The sequence below is a fragment of the Pyrgilauda ruficollis genome, unplaced genomic scaffold, assembly GCF_017590135.1.
Source record: "Pyrgilauda ruficollis isolate IOZ18807 unplaced genomic scaffold, ASM1759013v1 scaffold24, whole genome shotgun sequence".
Classification (NCBI taxonomy): Eukaryota; Metazoa; Chordata; class Aves; order Passeriformes; family Passeridae; genus Pyrgilauda; species Pyrgilauda ruficollis.
In genome coordinates this window covers 9,166,661-9,185,620 of record NW_024523648.1, presented here as the reverse complement: position 1 = coordinate 9,185,620, position 18,960 = coordinate 9,166,661, and the positions used below count along the sequence as shown (strand labels likewise).

At 37.9% G+C, this 18,960-nt stretch overlaps 1 protein-coding gene across 9 annotated transcripts in view; it reads left to right on the top strand.

Annotated features, from left to right (window-relative positions):
* Positions 1–18,960, top strand: part of SYNE1 (spectrin repeat containing nuclear envelope protein 1) — a 288,954-nt gene that overhangs the window by 221,285 nt on the left and 48,709 nt on the right. For all 9 annotated transcript variants that reach the window (XM_041470094.1, XM_041470095.1, XM_041470092.1 and 6 more), the window contains 15 exons: positions 199–330; positions 3,042–3,238; positions 4,157–4,289; positions 4,662–4,844; positions 5,680–5,829; positions 7,359–7,535; positions 8,138–8,293; positions 10,872–11,027; positions 11,766–11,936; positions 12,529–12,662; positions 14,067–14,271; positions 15,439–15,621; positions 16,626–16,772; positions 17,806–17,960; positions 18,262–18,409. In XM_041470094.1, the coding sequence (XP_041326028.1) occupies positions 199–330; positions 3,042–3,238; positions 4,157–4,289; positions 4,662–4,844; positions 5,680–5,829; positions 7,359–7,535; positions 8,138–8,293; positions 10,872–11,027; positions 11,766–11,936; positions 12,529–12,662; positions 14,067–14,271; positions 15,439–15,621; positions 16,626–16,772; positions 17,806–17,960; positions 18,262–18,409 (2,427 nt within the window). The remainder of the gene's footprint in view (positions 1–198; positions 331–3,041; positions 3,239–4,156; positions 4,290–4,661; positions 4,845–5,679; positions 5,830–7,358; positions 7,536–8,137; positions 8,294–10,871; positions 11,028–11,765; positions 11,937–12,528; positions 12,663–14,066; positions 14,272–15,438; positions 15,622–16,625; positions 16,773–17,805; positions 17,961–18,261; positions 18,410–18,960) is intronic.

Below are 18,960 nucleotides of genomic sequence, written 5' to 3'. Positions count from 1 at the left end.
GCGTACTTACCAAAAGTTGAACTTGGCACAGGGATGGTGTCTTTTTACAGGTCCACTGAACATCTGCACTGTTATTTCTGTACTTTTACAACCACATAGCTAACTGTAGGACTTCAGATTTAAAAAAAAAAAAGAAAAAAGTAATAAAATTTCTAGATACCCAGATTCACCATATACATGGATAATTTGTGCTTGTAGACCTGGATGCATCTGGATGAAGATTACCAGGAACTCACCAGACAGCTGGAGTCTGTTGAAGGAAACATCCCCACTGTTGGGTTGGTAGAAGAGACAGAGGACAGGCTTAGAGACCGGATTACACTTTTTCAGGTTGGTGCTTTGTAAACATTCTCTGCAGAAAACAGAGATTGGAGGGATCTCTGCCTGTCATCTAGTCCAGCCTCCCACTTGAAGCATTACAGTTGTCTTGGCTGGATCAGCAACAGCTTTGGAAGCCTCAAAAGTGTGAGATCCCACAGCTGACCGGGGGACCAGTTGCAGTCCTACACCAAAATCTACTATAAAAGGTTTTCTGTAATGCCCAGTCAGTAACATCAACTTTCAGCTTTGTTACCATTATCCTTTTTATATTGTGTGGCACTACTGAGGAGAATTTACCTCGATCATCTTTTTAATTTTACTGAAAACAGCTGTAGATCTTTGTTAGACTGGCCCTTGTTTGTCAGTCTAAAGCAAGCATATTTCCCACAGCCTCTTCGTGAAGTACGTGTGCTCTAGGTCCCTAAATAACTTGGTTATTACACTGGACCCTGACTACTTCCTTCTTCCTCAGCTCAGTGAGACATGGGTCACAGCACAGTCAGATGGAGTAGATTTGGCCTCATCAGCACCACCTAGATGAGGATAATGAAATAACTTCATCTGGTTTCCACAGTTCTAATACAGGCCCATGCTGTGCCTTGCCTGATAAGCTGCCAGGTTAAATACACTGCCAGTTTCCTTCCTGACCTGTACTGAGACACGCAGCTAGTCACCCCAAGGTGCAGACATTGCATTTCTTTAGCCTTCCAAGGTTTCTGCTGTCTCCAACCCCAAGTTTAGTGAAGAGTCTCCAGAATCAGTCTGCCATTTTTTGTCCCAGCCACTCTCCCTACATTAGTGTCATCCACAGATTTACTGAGGGAATGCTGTCTGCCATGATCCATGCCATTAAGATATTGAAGGTATTTGGTTAAAATATCAGTAATCTCTGGAGTACTCTGCCCATTGCAACTTGCCAGCCAGGCATCAAGCCTTTGATTACTAGCAATGAGACTGGTAATGCAGCTCATTTTCAGCCCACCAAACAGTCCATTTATCCAGCCTGAGCTCTCTCTGCTGCTAGAGGAGGGTCCTGTTGGAGATGGTGTCAAAGGCCATGCTGAAATCAGTCTGATCCACAGAGACAGTAATTTTGTTATAAAAGGCTGTTAGTGAATTTAAGCTGAGTATTCCTGGTCACCGGTTGGTCCTTTTTTTCACTGAAAATGGAATGCAGGAGTATGATCTTTCCAGAGAGGAAGGTGAGGCTGAACAGCCTGTGGTTCCTCAAACTGCCTTCCTCCCCAAATGCAACCAGTAGTTTAAATACAGTTTTTCTACCACATCCTGTTTCTTTGGTCTAATGTTTTGGTTTTGTCTCGTTATACTATACATTTTAGTTGGGGGTTTTTCATTCTCCTTTTTGTTTTACAGAAAAAATGTCTGTCAAATTTTTCTTGAAAATTGACTTTGTGTTGTTATCTTTTTGCTTATTTTACCAGACAGCCTTCTTCTTTTCATATGGTATGAGGACAATTTAAGCAATCTGTTCTGTGATTGTTTTGGTTTTGTTTGATGCTAGACATTGTGTGTGTTAGTCCTGACACTAAATTAGTTTTTTTCTTTTCTTTTTCTTTTCAGTTACATAAACTACGTTGTTCAAATCTAGATTCTTGTATTCTGTTGTGTCATAGATTTTATTAATTGACCACATTTAGCTTTAAAATCCATCATAATAAATTTGTTATTATCTTAGAATTTTTTAAGCCTCTGTCTAGGAACTTTTTTTGTATATATGTTATGTGTAAATACACAGACTCACAAATATATAAAGGTAATTTTTAAAAATTTATTAAAAACTGTATTTTTGTGAAAGAGGAAATAAGAGCGATAGCAAGTTCATATACAATAAGTTTGGTTGTTTTGTAGCTTTTATATTCAGATTACTTTCATCAGAACTGAAAAATGGGAATGCGTGTACATTTTATGCTCAAACTTATACCAATGTACAGATGTTTTTAAAATCCATACTATTTGGGTAATGATAGTGGAATTTAACAGGTATATTTGCCCACATGTACAAATTCTTTAGCCATACACAAGTCATCACTTAAATTTAATCTGTCTCATTGTGGGTAATACTATTAACAAACTTTCCTTTTTCATTATCTTTTTTGCTTTCTTGTGCAATAAAAATTTGTCTCTGTGTTCAGGGGTTTGGATGGATGGGATGATCTCCTTTTTTTTAGCCATGAAGAGCAGGAGGGTAAATCAGTAAAAGAGTGAGATGTCCAGAGAGCTGGAGATAGGCATTGGAAGGGCTGAAGAGGGAGCCACTGTAATACAGGTATAATAATTTATAATAATGTATAATAATTTATATTGGATGTCTTAACATTCATTGCAGTAGATGGTAGGTTTTCATCATGCTAAAGTTCTGGTATGTTAATCGATTTCTATCAGAAATGGTGTTTCCCCACAAAGATTCTTTTCGAGTTTAGAAGATCTACACGAAGAAGGAGTTCATCATTAGAAGGAACCAATAGACATATTGACATGATTGGGTTTGTGGCAACATGTTCATCTTTTGAGCATATTATCTGCATGATGGTTCTTGGGGAGATCTAGAGCTGGAGCAGAGGAAAAATTTAATGTTCTGTGGTGACATTGCATATGCAACAAATTGCATATTTATTTATTTTATAATAAAAGGAAACTAAATGTTGAGAAAATGTGGTAGCAGAGACCTGCAGTTATCTAACCATCTCCTGTCATTACAGCATCTGAGATCCAACCTGACTGAATATCAGCCTAAATTATACCAAGTGCTAGATGATGGGAAGAGGCTGCTTTTTTCTGTTAGCTGCTCAGAACTCGAAGGTCAGCTGAACCAACTAGGAGAACGCTGGTTAAGTAACACCAGCAAAGTCACCAAGGAGCTTCACAGGCTGGAGACAATACTGAAGCACTGGACAAGGTAATGCTGATGTAATGGTAAATACAAAGTTCTTCACCTGTGCTTTTCAGTCAAAGCCATTCTGGACCCAGACATATTTGATTTAACATTTAAAAGAAAGTACTTTGAGATGTATGTCATAGTTCGACTGCTCTTCTGTTCCCTAGAACATATTCTCTCATTTTTGATAAAAGATGTAGCAGATAAAAGCTGGTGGCTGGAAATCTGAAAATGATTTCTTAGATGATTAATTCAGAAGACCCGGGTGCATACAGGTGTATAAGAAAAGTTGTGTGCTTCGCTGGGTAACGTGAGTTGCCTCTGCATGTTTTAGTGGATGCATTGCAACTTCTGGGTTCTTGTCTGTGTCACTGCATATATGGAAGGGAGCTTTTGGTACCTTACTAATGTTCACATGGTACTTTTGGAATTAATTATCTGGTTGGTATAAAAGCTTTGTCTGTGAATCCCTGGCTAATGTGTGGACACTCATATTCTGTTATCTCATTAGTTGCGTGGCATGTGAAATGATATGGAGATGGTTTCTGAAAAAAAAATTAATTTCTGCTCTGAGATACTTTTTTGTGAAGATTTAGGAAGGCTGAGCCTTCTAATGGAAGTGAAAAATCTGTTTATGTGCACTGAGTGGGGTTGCAGCTTGTCCAAAAAGGTTTGGGACATATTTACTGTCCTTCATTAAACTTTTTTCGAAAGGCAAAGCTCTGGCACTATTAGAAATTGTGAGCATAGTGGCTAAAATAGGAACTTCCTGATACCATGCCTGTCTGTAAAATTAAGTTATGTTTTTATGGAATTTTATAAAATTAAAATTTCAAATCTGGCATTCAGTATCTTCCTCTAAAACGTGGAGGAAAGCCTGCTCAGTAGGAGGCAAGAAGTGGCGATGACTGTTTCAGTCTTTTTTAAACATCTTGCCAGGTATCAGAGTGAATCAAATGAATTGACACAGTGGCTGCAATCTGCAAAGGAGCGACTTGAGTTTTGGAGCCAGCAGTCTTTGACTGTTCCTCAGGAACTAGAAACTGTCCGAGACCACCTGAACTCCTTTTTGGTGAGTTGTTCATGAACCTGGGATACCTATTTCTCTCCAATTACAGATAAACAGTTGATTAATCAAATGGTTATCCTTCTTCTTACCATTGAGTATGTAGGTAAGTTGTTCTTCAGCTGGTGTGAATGCACATTAAGCACTTCTTTGCTGTATGCAAGGATTGTAAATCTTGAGGATTCTGAAAACAGAAAATGGCTTTATGACTGAACACAATTTTTTTCTAACTTACTGTGAATTATAGCTGGTGAGTGCTAATAGAAAGTACATATTTTAAAGGGAAAGGAGGATATTGTTACCTTTTTGGGGTTCTAAAACAGTAAGTAAAATTTAAAAATACTTAATTATTTTCACAAAAAATGGTTCTGCTTACAGGAGTTTTCAAAAGAGGTGGATACTAAGTCATCACAGAAATCTTCTGTCCTGAGTACTGGGAACCAGCTCCTCAGGCTTAAGAAAGTAGATACAGCTGCATTGCGTGCAGGATTGTCCCACATCGAAACCCAGTGGACAGAGCTCCTCACACAAATCCCAGCAGTACAAGAGAAGTTGCACCAGGTAAGAAAGCCAGCAATGATGTTCCAGAAAACTAAGATATTTGATATTCCAGAAAACTAAGACTGTACAGTTGTCACTGACTAGTTGCTTCCTTTCTGAGTTTGTCCATGTGAGGAAAGATAAGAAAAAAGTTATTCCTGTTTTATTGTGGGAAAGCTGACAGTTTCAAATCCTGCCTGTCTAATACCCAGCAGTGTTACTTTCAGACATAGTTGGTTACATTTGTTAAATTTTAACTAAAGGACAGGTGAGGGTGTTTTCAACACATTGATATGCTTTCTGGAAAAAGGGATATCACATCCTTGTCCCCTGTCAGGTTTGGGTAGTGGTTTTGTTCAAATTGAATATGTTAGGTCTGTGGAAGACAAAATAGATCTAAAAACATTATTGATTATTGCTAGTATGTGTAGGCACAGAATGCTTTTGGTTGTGTAGTTTTGGGGTTTTAATGCTATAATACTGAACTTAGAGAATTATACCGGTTGAAAAGTTGCCTTAATATATAGTTGCTATCAGTGTAAGCTGTTGTTTTAGTTTATAACTTAGAATGCTTTGGGAGTTAATAATAACTTTGTGATTTACGGGGAGAGAGGAAAGGTCACAAATCTTAACTGAATCTGGGATTGTAAACAAGACAATGTTGTTCTGTAGTTCTCTGAATTGTCATGTAATGCAAAATATATATGTCCACCTAAAAATGTCATGGAACATATTCTTGAGTAATTAAATGCAGGCAAGCAGTGCTCTATCAACTACTGAAACTGTGTTAATGCAAAGCAAGGAATTCTTACCCATTTTCTTCACAACATGACCTCTAAGTCTGTTATCTCAACAGCTCCAGATGGACAAAATTCCTTCTCGCCATGCCATCACTGAAGTTATGAGCTGGATTTCGCTGATGGAAAATGTAATTCAGCAGGATGAAGAAAATATTAAAAATGTAGTAGGACAGAAAGCAATTCAGGGTTATGTCCAGAAGTACAAGGTACTGCATGGCAATATTAATAATCTTCCTTTTGAATTATCTCCATTGTTATCACAATTAAATATATAGAAATATGTACAATACAAGTGATTTAGGGGGAAAAATCACCAACTTTGTAGAGTGGCTGGAATTGTATGCAAGTTAGAACTGCAAAATATTTGATACTGTGGAAAAGAAGCCAAAATTACTTTTACTCTGCTATTTACTTATGGCAGAAATATAATTTTTAATATGCTTACCTTAATTTCTAGGAAAATCCAAAGCAATATGCACATTATTAGTCCTTATTAGATCTGCTAGAGTGAATGCAGTACTCTAGGCAGGGTCTTATAAGAGCAGAGCAAAGGGGCAGAATCACCTCCCTCGAACTGCTGGCTGCTCCTCTTTTGAAGCAGCCCCCAAAGCAGTTGACCTTCTGGGCTGCGAGCATACCCTGTTGGCTTATGTGCAGTTTTTTATCCATGAGAACTCCCAAATCCTTCTCTGCAGGGCTGCTCTCAATGAGTTCATCTCCCCAGCCCAGGTGTAGCACCTTGCACTTGGACTTGTTGAACTTCGTGAGGTTCTCATGGGCCTAGTTCTCAAGTTTGTTGAGGTCCCCTGGATGGCATCCAGAGGGGATAAGATATAACTATTTTTTAGTTATGTCAACTGTGCTGCTCAGTTTCATGTCCTCTGCAGACATGCATCTGATCTCACTGAGACATTGATAAAGGTATTAAAGAGCACTGGTCCCACAGCAGAGCCCTGAGGGACACCACTCATCGCCGGTCTCCACCTGGACACAGAGCTATTGACCAAAGCCCTCTGGCTGCATCTATCCAGCCAAATCCCTGTCCACGAAATAGTCCATCCTTCAAACCCATGTCTCTCTAATTTGGAGATAAGGATGTCATTTGGGACTGTGTCAAAAGCCTTACAGAATTCTAGGTAGATGGCATCAGTCAGTCTTCTCTTGTTGGCTGATGCAGTCATTCCATAGAAGGCCACTGGACTGGTCAGGTACAATCTGCCCTTGGTAAAGCTGTTCTGGCTGTCTTGGATCATGTCTTTGGCTTGTATGTGCCTTAACATTGCTTCCATGAGCATCTGTTCCATGATTTTCCCAGACACAGAAGTGAGGCTAACCAATCTGTAGTTCCCCAGATCTTCCTTTCTTCCCTTTGTAAAGATAGGAGCGATGCTTTCCCTTTTCCAGTCATTGGGTATTTGCCTGACCACCATGACTTTTCAAATATGATGGAAAGTGGCTTGACAACAGCATCATTCAGCTCCCTCAGGACCCTGCGATGCATCTCATCAGGTCCCATAAACTTGTGCCTATCGAGCTTCATCAAGTGGTGCTGAACCCGCTCTTTTCTTCTAGTGGGAAGGACTTGTTTTCTAATTCCTGGCCAATTGCTAAAAAGCTCTTCTAGCTGAATTGTGATAGAGATGTAGCTGTTGAACATTTTTCCTCTGTTTTGCAAGAAGGTGAGAAATTGTGGTACTTATGTGCTGTTTTGTTTATTGAATTTTTTTTTTCCTAGGGTTTCAAGATAGATTTAAATTGCAAACAGTTGACCGTTGACTTTGTGAACCAATCAGTGCTACAAATCAGCAGCCAGGATGTTGAAAGTAAACGCAGTGACAAAACTGATTTTGCAGAACAGCTCGGAGCAATGAACAGACGTTGGCAGATCCTGCAAGGCCTGATAACAGAAAAGGTAAAGAAAAAACCTAACTGCTCTGGAGTGAACTTTCAAAATGCATAGAACAATAAGATTATAATGGTTGGAAGCCTCTGCAAGTCATTGAGGTTAATCTCCTGCTCAAACAGAGCTAACTTTACAGTTAGATCAGAGGGGGCTTGGTTATCTGAATCCTGAAAATTTCCAAAGGCAGATTCCACATACTCTTCTGGGTAGCTGATTCATGCTTAACCACTCTGGTGGGGGACAATTTTTTGTCTTGTTCCCAATAAGGATTTCCCATGTTGCAACTTGTGACTGTTATATCTTTACCTTTTATTGAATATCTCCCAGAATAGTCTGCCTCCACGTTCCCCATGCCTCCCTGAAAGGAGTAGACAGCACAGTGAGATGATTCCTTTGCTCTCTTTTCCCCAAGCTGAATGAAGCCAGGGTTATTATTAATTCTATTAAAAATACCACATTTATTTAGATTTTACTGTGTATACTGTTTTTAAATTTTGAAAGCACTGAATTCCAAGAAGGCACTACTTTACATTGGTCTTCAATGATTTATATAATTGACCTAACAATGAAGATAATTGTATGAGAAAGTATATACTCATTTTTCTTTGCAGATTCAGCTCTTGGAAAGTCTGCAGGAATCCTGGACAGAATATGAAAATAACGTGCAGTGCCTAAAAACTTGGTTTGAAACCCAAGAGAAGAAGCTGAAACAGCAGCAAAACATTGGAGACCAGGCTTCAGTGCAGAATGCTTTGAAAGACTGTCAGGTAATGTCTACTTATAAATAATAGTGTTCTCTTTCCAAGAGTTTGAAACCACACTTGATAAATCCATGTAAAATCTTCATATTGGTGAAGTTAGTGACTCAACTCTTCCTGACTTCAGTAAAGGAGAGATTTTATTTCTAAGGTGCCAGCACTAAAAGAGGAGGAAGGAGCCATAATGTCTCAAAGTTGTTTAAGACCAACTAAAGTCATCATTATTTTTACACTGGACATTTGAAAGCGTGCCAGGCATACTGAACTAGAGGACTGTCAGGAATATGTTGTCACATCTGTTTAGCCAGTCTTGTGGGGTTTTTTGCCTTTTCACTATCTTTCTTCCACGCCCCACTTTTTTCCATTCTTTTTCCATCTCATATGTTCCACCTGACTATTCAGAGAAAAATTCTAGAAGCCAAGGAAGTTTTATGCTTTCATTCAGAAAGTTGGGAATAGTTTCTTGTTGTTGTTTTTTTTTCAAATCTATAACTATCCAGAAAAGGAAAGAGAGTCATGATTAAGATTTGCAAAGGTGACATGAGGCAAAGTGCAGCTATACATAATGCACATAACTTCAAAACCACCACAGTTTGTCACATGGAATTCACACAAGGATGACACAGCAGTGTCGTAGTTGTATAGGGTATCACAGGGTATCACAGTTGTCTCTGAGCATCTTACTCAGAGCAGCACATATTTAAATAGTAAGAAGCTTACCTCTGGAGCTGTCAGGCCAGAGTTAAAACTTACAGGTATATAGGCAGAACAGATACTTTTGAATTTATAGACAGGACCGCCACACAGTATCAGCATCACATAATTTTTGTTCAAAATAATTTTGTCCTACCAGATACCATGTAATAAATTTCATGCCAGATCAAATTAAAACTGTCAGGCAACTGAATGCACAAAATCTGGGTGTTCTCATCCCCATAAAAGGGATTGAGGAAATGTGTTTATATTTATGTGTCTGTCCTGCATGAATTTCATTGATGGGACAAATACAATCTAGCATTCATCTATTCACAAACAGCTGTAAGTTCAAATGAAATGTATAAAAGAATTTGCTATATATTCACCAGTATATGAAGCCCATCTTTGTTTCTGTAAAGCCAAATAGGGTGGTTAGGCCAGATATGTTAGAGGTCAAATTTTTTTCTGAAATTGCTCACCTGAGTTTTCAATCTGTCTGAAGTGCTTAGTTTTAATTCAGGTATCTTTATGGTTTCAGCACAATAAACCCATACAACTGAAGCAAGGGTAATTTAACATAGCCTGACATAATCAGCAGTCTGTGCTTGGCTGGAGTTCAAAGCTGAATCTGATTTATCGCCTTTTTGGTTCCTTATGGTCAGGGAAGTTAGCAAATATGCTTGGGGAGTTAGTTAAAAATGGCAAGACTTTGATCAGCAGAGAAACAAATTGTTTAAGAAGTAACTGTGTAGACACTCCCAGATATTCAACTAGTACAAAAGCTGGAGTTTATTTATTAACCCATGTTAGTTGCTGCTTAGTGTCATATTAATAAGTGAAGTTAAACATTTTTTCCTGTCAAAATAATGCATCTTTAATTCAGTTATGAGTTTTAAATGATGAATAAAAAAGCCCTTTTTCAAGAGAATCAGAAATACTTGCTGGTCTTGGTGTTTGAAACTTTTGCCTATTCTGAATTTTGGAGCAACCTTGTATAAAGTTAAGTGACTTTTTCCAGTGCAAAAGTCCACTTTTTGGAAAGTAAAATTTATTATGTTCAACTTTGAAGTGTTAGTGTTGTTGTCAGCTGGTTAAAAAAATTATATATTACTCTGGCAGTGCTCCGGAACAAGGTCTTGGCTAGATGTTTGAGGAAAGGTGAAATAATACAGGAGAATAAAGGCTGAGAATAAATAGTGCCACAAAAATGCTCTCACAAATATATATATATATAGACAAAAGTGTGTTGTATTTGTGCCAGGATAAATTTTGTTTACTCCAAAAACTTTCCCAGCTATCTACAATGTAAAGTCTCTTACAGCAATGGTTCAATTGTGTTTTGGGATTCACAGGGAGTGAAATTTATTGAAAGACATGGAGTTTCAGGTGAACACAAATCTGTGCTGGCCTGAAACCTACAAGCCTTACTGCCCCTCTCTGCTCAGACTCAGTTTGTGCTGCCTGAAGCCCCAGAGCTTCCCAGATGAGTCAGAGCACTGCAGGACTTTCATCGATCTGCCTGCACCATGCTATGAAATTATATAGGTAGTTTCCCAGCTAGGAATGGCTATTTTTAAGGAGTTTTCTATTCTTACAAGAGAGAAGAAAATTATACAGTAGTTTTATGTAGAGTACATGCTTGTATTTCAATCAAAAACAAACTGCTAGACTTTAAAGGGAACATAAAATATTCAGTGAAATTGCTGATGAGTTGTGAATCCCTTGAGAATAAAAAGTCAAAATATGCCAGCATATCTCCTATTTTTTAAAATAAGGAGCTTATGGGCATCCTTTCTATATCAAGGTATTATTTAGCCAATTAAACAAGCAAAAATACTCAGGTATCTTCTCTCTCTTTTTTTTTTATTTTTTTATTTTTTTTTTTTTTTAGGAATTAGAAGAATCAATAAGAACAAAGGAAAAAGAAGTAGAAAATGTAGAACAGAGTGGTCTTTCTTTGGTACAGAACAAGAAAGAAGAAGTCGCTTCTGCTGTTATGAATACACTGCAAGAAATTAACCATTCCTGGGCCAATTTGGATCACATGGTAAAAGAATCCATAAGGGAAAAATTACACCTCTAGGAATAAGGCATGGAGGAGAGGGAGAATCAACAGTTGCATTAGTGGATTTCTTCTGTGTTGTAGGGGAAGAGGTTCTGAATTGTGTCACTCTTTCCATCTCTCTAGCCATCAATCCCCAAGTTTGTGTGCACACACCACATAAAATGGGTATAATATTTCTTGTTTCAACAATGCTTTTAGTCATTGTAAGGGAAGCTTTTTAGATGTTTCCTGGTATTTAGTGTAAAGGTACCAAATTATTTTCAAATTATTTTCAATTTCACAGATCTCACAGAAAAAGGAAGAGATCAGCATTAATTTTCAACATTCAAAGTTTGGTTGACATCTGTCTGCCTTCTCAGAAGGAATGCAGTGTGTTGATGCTAGCTTCTCTGCTGATTTCTATAGGCTGATTTGCCTGCCTTAGGGATATGTGTAGTCTCAAGAAATTTCCCTTGATCCTGCTTTGGACCAAAGTAAAATGAATTTTGACATCTTTACAGTCCCTTCCATCCAACCTTTATAAAATTAAATAGAACTTTATGCTGTTCCCAGGGTAAGCCCAGCTGATGGTTGTAAAAAATCTTCATTATCCAATAGGTTTAGATTAGGCATTTAGGACAAGAAGCATGCGAGATGCAAAGGAAGAAAATAATTTAAACAAATCCCAAATAGCTTGAATGATTTTAATTTACTTTTGTCTTTATTCCTCCCTCCTCCCAGGTTAGCCAACTGAAGATATTGTTGCAATCCGTTCTTGATCAGTGGAGCATTTACAAAGTGGCTTATGAAGAACTGAACGGTTATCTGACAGAAGCCAGATACTCCTTGTCCCGTTGTTATCTTCTTACTGGTTCTCTAGAAGCTGTGAAAGTCCAAGTTGATAAACTTCAGGTGAAAAGAGTTAATTTTGTCTGGAATTGCATGGATGCAGATAACTGTAGGTTTTGGCTTGTAAGAAGTAGAAGACATACTGGCCCATTAAAATCACATGGCATTAAGAGAACACTTATAAACCAGCCGCTGCATGTTTCCTTTTGCAGAAAAATTAATTTGGGATACGTGTTTTCTTTTTAGATTTTTTATGTTCTTTGTAATTTTGAGCCATACAATCAAAATGTTACAAGTTTTTAAATCATGCTAATGGCCATAAAAACTAAAGTTTCTCATGCTACTTCATCAGGCTTCAGAGCTACAGGTGCATGTTGAGATCACATCTTTAGCCCCCCACCAACCTTGCAGCAGGTTGATGATCAAAGAAAATACTGTTCCAGGAGCTGAGACACTCACATGATCAAAATTGATTGTAAAAAAAAAAGCATATTAGAGCATATTTATATTAAACAACTTATTTATATGAAACACATGAAATCAAGTTTTTGTTCATAATCTAATGCAAATAGTGCATACTATTTTTAAATTCTTCTACATTGTGGAATTTTTTTAACTCATGGTTTTGTTTTGTTTCATTATTGTTCTACTTTAGAGCCTACAAGATGAATTGGAAAAACAAGAGAATAGCTTACAGAAATTTGGTTCTGTGACCAATGAGTTGTTGAAAGAATGTCACCCACCAGTGACTGAAACACTTACCAACACTTTAAAAGAAGTGAATATGAGGTAGAAAATGTCTTTGTGTTAAACTTTAATTTCAGTAGCAAATCTATATTTATCCATTATCCAGTTTTCCATTATCCCTGTTTTTCTTATATTTTATTATTTTAAGTTCCTGGGGTCATGAGGGGTTTATTGTAACAGGCAGGATTATTCCTTTCGCCAAGGACTGAAGTAAAACTCTAATTTACTGGTCATAATAAATGAAATACCTTTTCCAATGAGCATTTGAGCATTAATGTCAGTAGTTTTACTTTGTGCTTGACTGCCAACCAAGGTTCATAAATACCGTGCCAGAAAATAATACTGCACTTGAAATTTGAGAACTTCATCTGAAAACTTTGTTTGCAGTGTTTCAATGGTTTGCATCATCTTCCTCAAATTTTAGGTTGCTATTTCTAGTTGTAGGAAGGGCATCATAGACAGGAAGCCCCTCACCAATACCTTGGCAAACAGCTTCCCCAGCTTTGAATTCCGGCAAGAACTAGTAAAAGGGATTACTCAGATGCAGGAAGGCAGGATCCAGAAGAAAAAAGATAGTTTGGTGGAAAACTTAGAATTTTTTTGAGAGCAGAATCACACCAAATTTATTTTAATCTGTGTTCAGTCCTGTCCTAGAAACTGGAAGTGGAAGGAGGGGTTATTAAGATCCTTAGAATTTAACAGTTTCAGTGATGGCAGAAGTTTTGCTCCAAAACCTTTGCTTTTCATCATTTAATAATAATTGAGAAATACTGTGATTTTCTTTGGTAAGGAAAAAATTAGGCAGTTTTGTAACTACGAGCACATTTGAGAAAGCATGTGTTCCTGGTTGCTGTTAGAGAAAAAAATTCACTGGGAAATTATTATAGGAAAGAATTCAAAGAGAGATTAGATATTTAATTGGATAATAGAAATATAAAGATTTTTAATATGTCTGGGAGTATTTTATGAGTTACACAGAGTTTTATGACTAAATACTGTCTCAGAGTTTGGGAGAAAATGGCAGGAGAAGAAATGGTGTCTTGTTTACAGCTATTCTGGGCCTCTTAGACCCTTACAGAAATCTGCTATTGGCAGTGTATGATTGGTCATGGGTGCTTTGTGATGCTGTGGGTACTAAGTGGAAATAGCAGGAGGAGGAAGTTCACTGCAAAAAGTGTGCTGCAGCTCTGACCACCAGCATTAATAAACAGCATCCAAGATGTAGCACACATTACACATATTGTGACAGCTCAGAACAGCCTTGTTTGGTATTGAAACAGAAAATCCTTGGTTTGGAATTTCCTCTGCTACCCAAATGTCTGGATCTTGATTATTACCAAATTTTTCAAAAGTCGAGAGACCATGGGGAATAGCAGAGAGAAAGAGGGACACAGATTGTTATTGTGGATTCCCAGGCTTCGATCTCTCACGCAGTCTCGTCCCCAGGTGGAACAACCTCCTGCAGGAGGTTGCAGAGCGGCTGCGTGCCAGCAGGGCCCTGCTCCAGCTGTGGCAGAGGTACAAGGACTGCCACCAGCAGTGCTCTTCCATGGTCCACCAGCGAGAAGAGCAGACCAATGAACTCCTGAAGACTGCAACCAGCAAAGACATCGCTGATGATGAAGTTACTTCTTGGATTCGGGATTGCAATGTATGTTCAGTCAAGCTTTGCAGCTTTTCTCAGCTGTCTGGGCTAAAAAAAAATCTCAAGAGGCTCTCCATTGCTTAACTCTGTAGTTGGTGTTTTGAAATCTTGTATACTGCATATTTCATTTTACTGATGCAGCCTAGGCAAAGGAGACAGCTGTATGTCTGCTACCCAAATGTCATGAGTGCCTCTAAACTTTGATCCCTCCATTAGTTGTTGTGATGTTGTTTCAGAAGCTTGTATCTAAAGTCTTCTGTCTGGAGAAGGTGGATAAATTGTATCATTTGATTCAGTCTTAAGTTCCTGCTTAATGAAGATATTCATGCTTGGGAAAGTATCTCTACCAAGTCTTTGGAGTTCCTTATAATAGAAAGAAACTCAAAATCCTTTGACAATATTCCCACCAATCAAGACTTTTCACATTTTCAGAATGATAGAGATGTCTTTATTCTTCCTTGTGGAAGGACACCATTCTCTCTGAAATCTTGAGATTCTTCCTTTTTCAAGATTGTATCTCAATGCAGCAGAATAATCTATCTCTCTCTGTGCTTACATTTTGGTTCTTTTGAGCTTGAGCTAATGTTAAGTGTCAATGACCAAAAAAAATATTGTCTCAATGTAAGCAAAACAATTGCAGTGAGAAAAAAATAAATAAGTTAGTGTTTAAAAAACAAACATGTTCATGATCTTTTGGAGTATTTTCTGCCATGATCAGGCACCATGGACTGGCAATTCAAATTGTTTGGTTCAAATAATTTATTTCCTGGTGTCCCATTCTTTAACAATTATGTCACATCATTTAAAAAAGTTATTTTTTCAGCCCTCCTGGTAAATCATAGCAGGAAGAAAAAGGAGACCTACACCTGAATCAATTCACAGAGGGGATTGCCACTGCTTAGGACCATCATGTCAGTAAATTCAAAAGGTTTCTTTCAACAGTTATTGCCTCATCAACAACTCAGGCTTGCTCAAAGGTAGTTGAGCACTGTCTTTTTTCTGTTCCTTTCTGTACAGGTTCTTGACGTATCTTTTTTTTTATTCTTCAAGTCATACAGAGTGTAACTGTAAGTTAAGAAAAGTTATTGAAATGCAGTAGTAAATAAAAGTTTTCCCTACAGTGCCTGAGTATCAGCTTTAACTGTCATGTCCTTATTCAATGTGTTGCAACAGGATGTACTCACAGATCTGAAAACAGCACAGGAATCTCTGGTTGTTCTTCAAGAACTGGGGGAGGAGCTGAAAAGCCAGGTGGAGGCTTCAGCAGCAGCAGCCATACAGTCTGATCATCTCTCTCTGAGCCAGAATCTGTCAACCCTGGAACAGGCTCTCCGCAAGCAGCAGGCTGCACTTCAGGTATGCAGACAGTGTTTACAGACCTCAAATGCGATCATCCTGTGGTTCTCTGAAAATATATAAATCAGCTAAATCTGCCTGGGAAAAGAGGATGGTGTTACCTGTTAGACAGCTTTTCCTAGACTTCCCTGGAAGCCAAAGCTGAGAGTAAAAAATATGCTCAAGTCCAGCAAAGAGACCTTGTAAGAAGGTCTAAATTCTGGGATGAGGATAGCAAACCTCATGCAGGAAAACATCTATCTGGAATGGCAAGGTGGGCATGTTTTCAGCACACAACAGTAGTTCTAACAGCTGCATTCACAGCTACTGCTCCCCTGAAGACAACCACTCTTCCCACCTATTTCTTCAATAGTAAAAGAAACTAGAGATTCTGAATATTGTGTAGAACTGATTTTTTGCCCTTCTTATTAATGTCAGTGACCAGACTGACACTTACCATTTGTGTCAAAGCCTGTAGTAGATGTTGCCAAATTGCTTGTGTCACCAGGGTCTAAAGAGGAAGAAAGGAGAATGTACTCCATAGGAAACTATTTGGATAAAAAAGCCACAAAGGTAGCAGCTTCTGTTTGAGAGAAAAGAGGGTTTACTCAAGAAATCTAGCAGTGTCTGGGATATTTTTGTAGTATCACTGTACTGTGAGAAGACAAAACACCAAAAAAAGTTTTTAATTTAAAATTGCAATAAGAGTTATTAGTTCTCTCTGTTGGAAATAAATTAAACATAGGAGTTTCTTTCATAAAAGAAAGTTAGGAAATATTTTCCATTTCAAGGTAAGGAGACATTTATACACTTTGCTGAAATGTTCCCTTTGCTATGGTCAAAAATCCTCTTCTAACCTAAAAAAAATCCAACTAATTCCACAGTCTGCAAGCAAAGCAGCAGTTACAATTGCTCCTAGCCAATTCAACTGTTTGCAAATCTATAATAAGATAAGCAGGAGTGTAATGTCAATAAGGAGGCTGTGAAGCCAAAGTTATTAAACTGTGGATCCTTTTGTATTCAAGGCTGGAGTCCTGGACTACCAAACCTTTGCCAAGAACCTGGAAGTCCTTGAGACTTGGATAACAGAAGCAGAAGAAACATTGAAAGAACAGGATCCCAGTCACTCATCTGATGTGTCAGCAATACAGAGCAGAATGGAGCAACTCAAGGTGACTAATAAAGGAAGGAAGTGCTGGGGTTTTGCTTCTGTTGGCCTGGTTATTTGTAGTTCAGGGTATGCACAGATATCATATGTGCATTCTGTAGGTGCTAAAGAACTATCACTCAGGAAAAGTGTAAGACTGAGAAATTGAAGTTTGATGGCAGTCAAGGAGTGATTGTCACATTGTCCCTGAGTAAAGATGAAAAGGGCAGTCAGACTGTTCAGAACAATATTAACAGGTCAAAATGGGCATGGAAACTAGCAGGTTTTGAGTATTTCCTTCATCTTTTTTTCTCTCAACTTTTTTTGAATTTATTAAATTCCTGTCCCATTGGTATCTCCTTTAGATATGAAGTACTTTATAGATTTGGGTAACTTGATATACTGAAGAAACATTCATAGTGTGGACTGTTTGATCTCCATTTGAGGTCTTACACACTTTTCTTTTTGTGAATCTTCTTTTTTCCCTCTCCTTTTTTCAGAGGCCATAACAGGAAGTTGCTGAACTTTGCCATCTAGGCTGTTTTTGTCATCGTAATCTTCCATTATTTTTCTATCAAGATTAACTAAAGACAGAATTCCACTTTGTACACGCTGAAAAGCAGAGCATTTTCCTTGTGGAGTGAACTGAGTAACCTAAAAACAAAAAGTGGAATAATTTCAATGGGAATTTACCAGCCTACAATTCAGGCTAAGAAACAAGGAAAAAGTCACTTACTTTGGCAGTATAACTGTACAGCTTTGAACACCAGCCTGCTTCTTCAGCTCTGAGCTGTAAATCATCAATTCAGCAAAACATTTCAGTGGAATTTGAGTATACTTCTCTGCATGCTTTTAAACATGGACACAAGTCTTCTCCTGGTCTGGAACCAGAAGATGAATACTGGAAATGCATTTTTTTTCCTTGGCATAGAGATTGCTTACCACTTGGTGGCAACCAAGGCCGTTCTAAATCTAACGAAGTGCTAGTTCATAATTTTCAAGTCAATAATAATGTAATTCCTGAACTTCCCAGTTATCACTTTTGTTGTTTGTTGCAGAGTCAAATGCTGAAGTTCAGCAGCATGGCACCTGATTTGGACCGTCTCAATGAGCTGGGTTACAGGCTTCCTCTGAATGACAAGGAAATCAAAAGGATGCAGAACCTGAACAGACATTGGTCTCTGATCTCATCTCAGACTACAGAGAGATTCAGGTGGGGATAAATAATGGTTGTTCTACAGTTTTCTATAAGTTAAAAAGTATACCTTTTGCAGAATATAGAAATGTTTCATGTATTTTATTAACCACAGTTCCTTTTCTTTGGTGTACTTATAAATAAAGAACAAAGCCATTGAGCTGAGATGCTCATTTTGCCACAAAGTAACAGGATTTGAAACGAGTAGGACTTCTACTTTTCTAAGTATTGGCTAAATGAATTAAATGAGGCAGCTAAGGGGGAAATGTGTTACCCTGATTTTGAATTACCTGAATCCATCTCTCTTTCTTTCTTTCAGTAAGTTGCAGTCTTTCTTGCTGCAGCAGCAGACCTTCTTGGAGAAATGTGGGACTTGGATGGATTTGTTAGTTCAGACTGAGCAGAAATTGGCAGTAGAGGTTTCAGGAAACTACCAAAGGCTTTTGGAGCAACAGAGGGAACACGAGGCAAGTAATCTCTATATTTATACATCACTAATACACATACTATTTATACATAGAAGAAATGCACATTTTTTTTTTCAATGATACAATAGCATGCCTTGAATTGTATTTGTGTGCACCATATGAGGAAAACTTAAAAACAGAAGCATGCAAATATGTCAGTAATAGCCAGCGTGGATGAGGACTTGAGTGTGTGTGAAATGCATCATTGTGCCTGTGTGTGTGTCCCCTGCGTTTAGTCTACTTCAGATTCGTTTGTACCAAGGAAACCAAAGAACCTTTAAAAACCTAACAATTCTCATGTTCTTTGGCTCTTTGCCTTCACTCATAACTGGAGAAAATCTCTATTCTGATTTTGTTTATTTTTTACTAAGTTACCAATGCATATAGCATTTGAAAAGCATGTTAAAGGAAGATCTTTCTGTCATGTACTGAGTTATACAATTCACCACGGGGCCTCCATTTGATAACATTTCCTTGGAGAGCAAACTAATTTGGTCTTTGCTGCATGCTACAATCATTTGTTTGTAACAAATCAGGAGCTGGCACAGCTT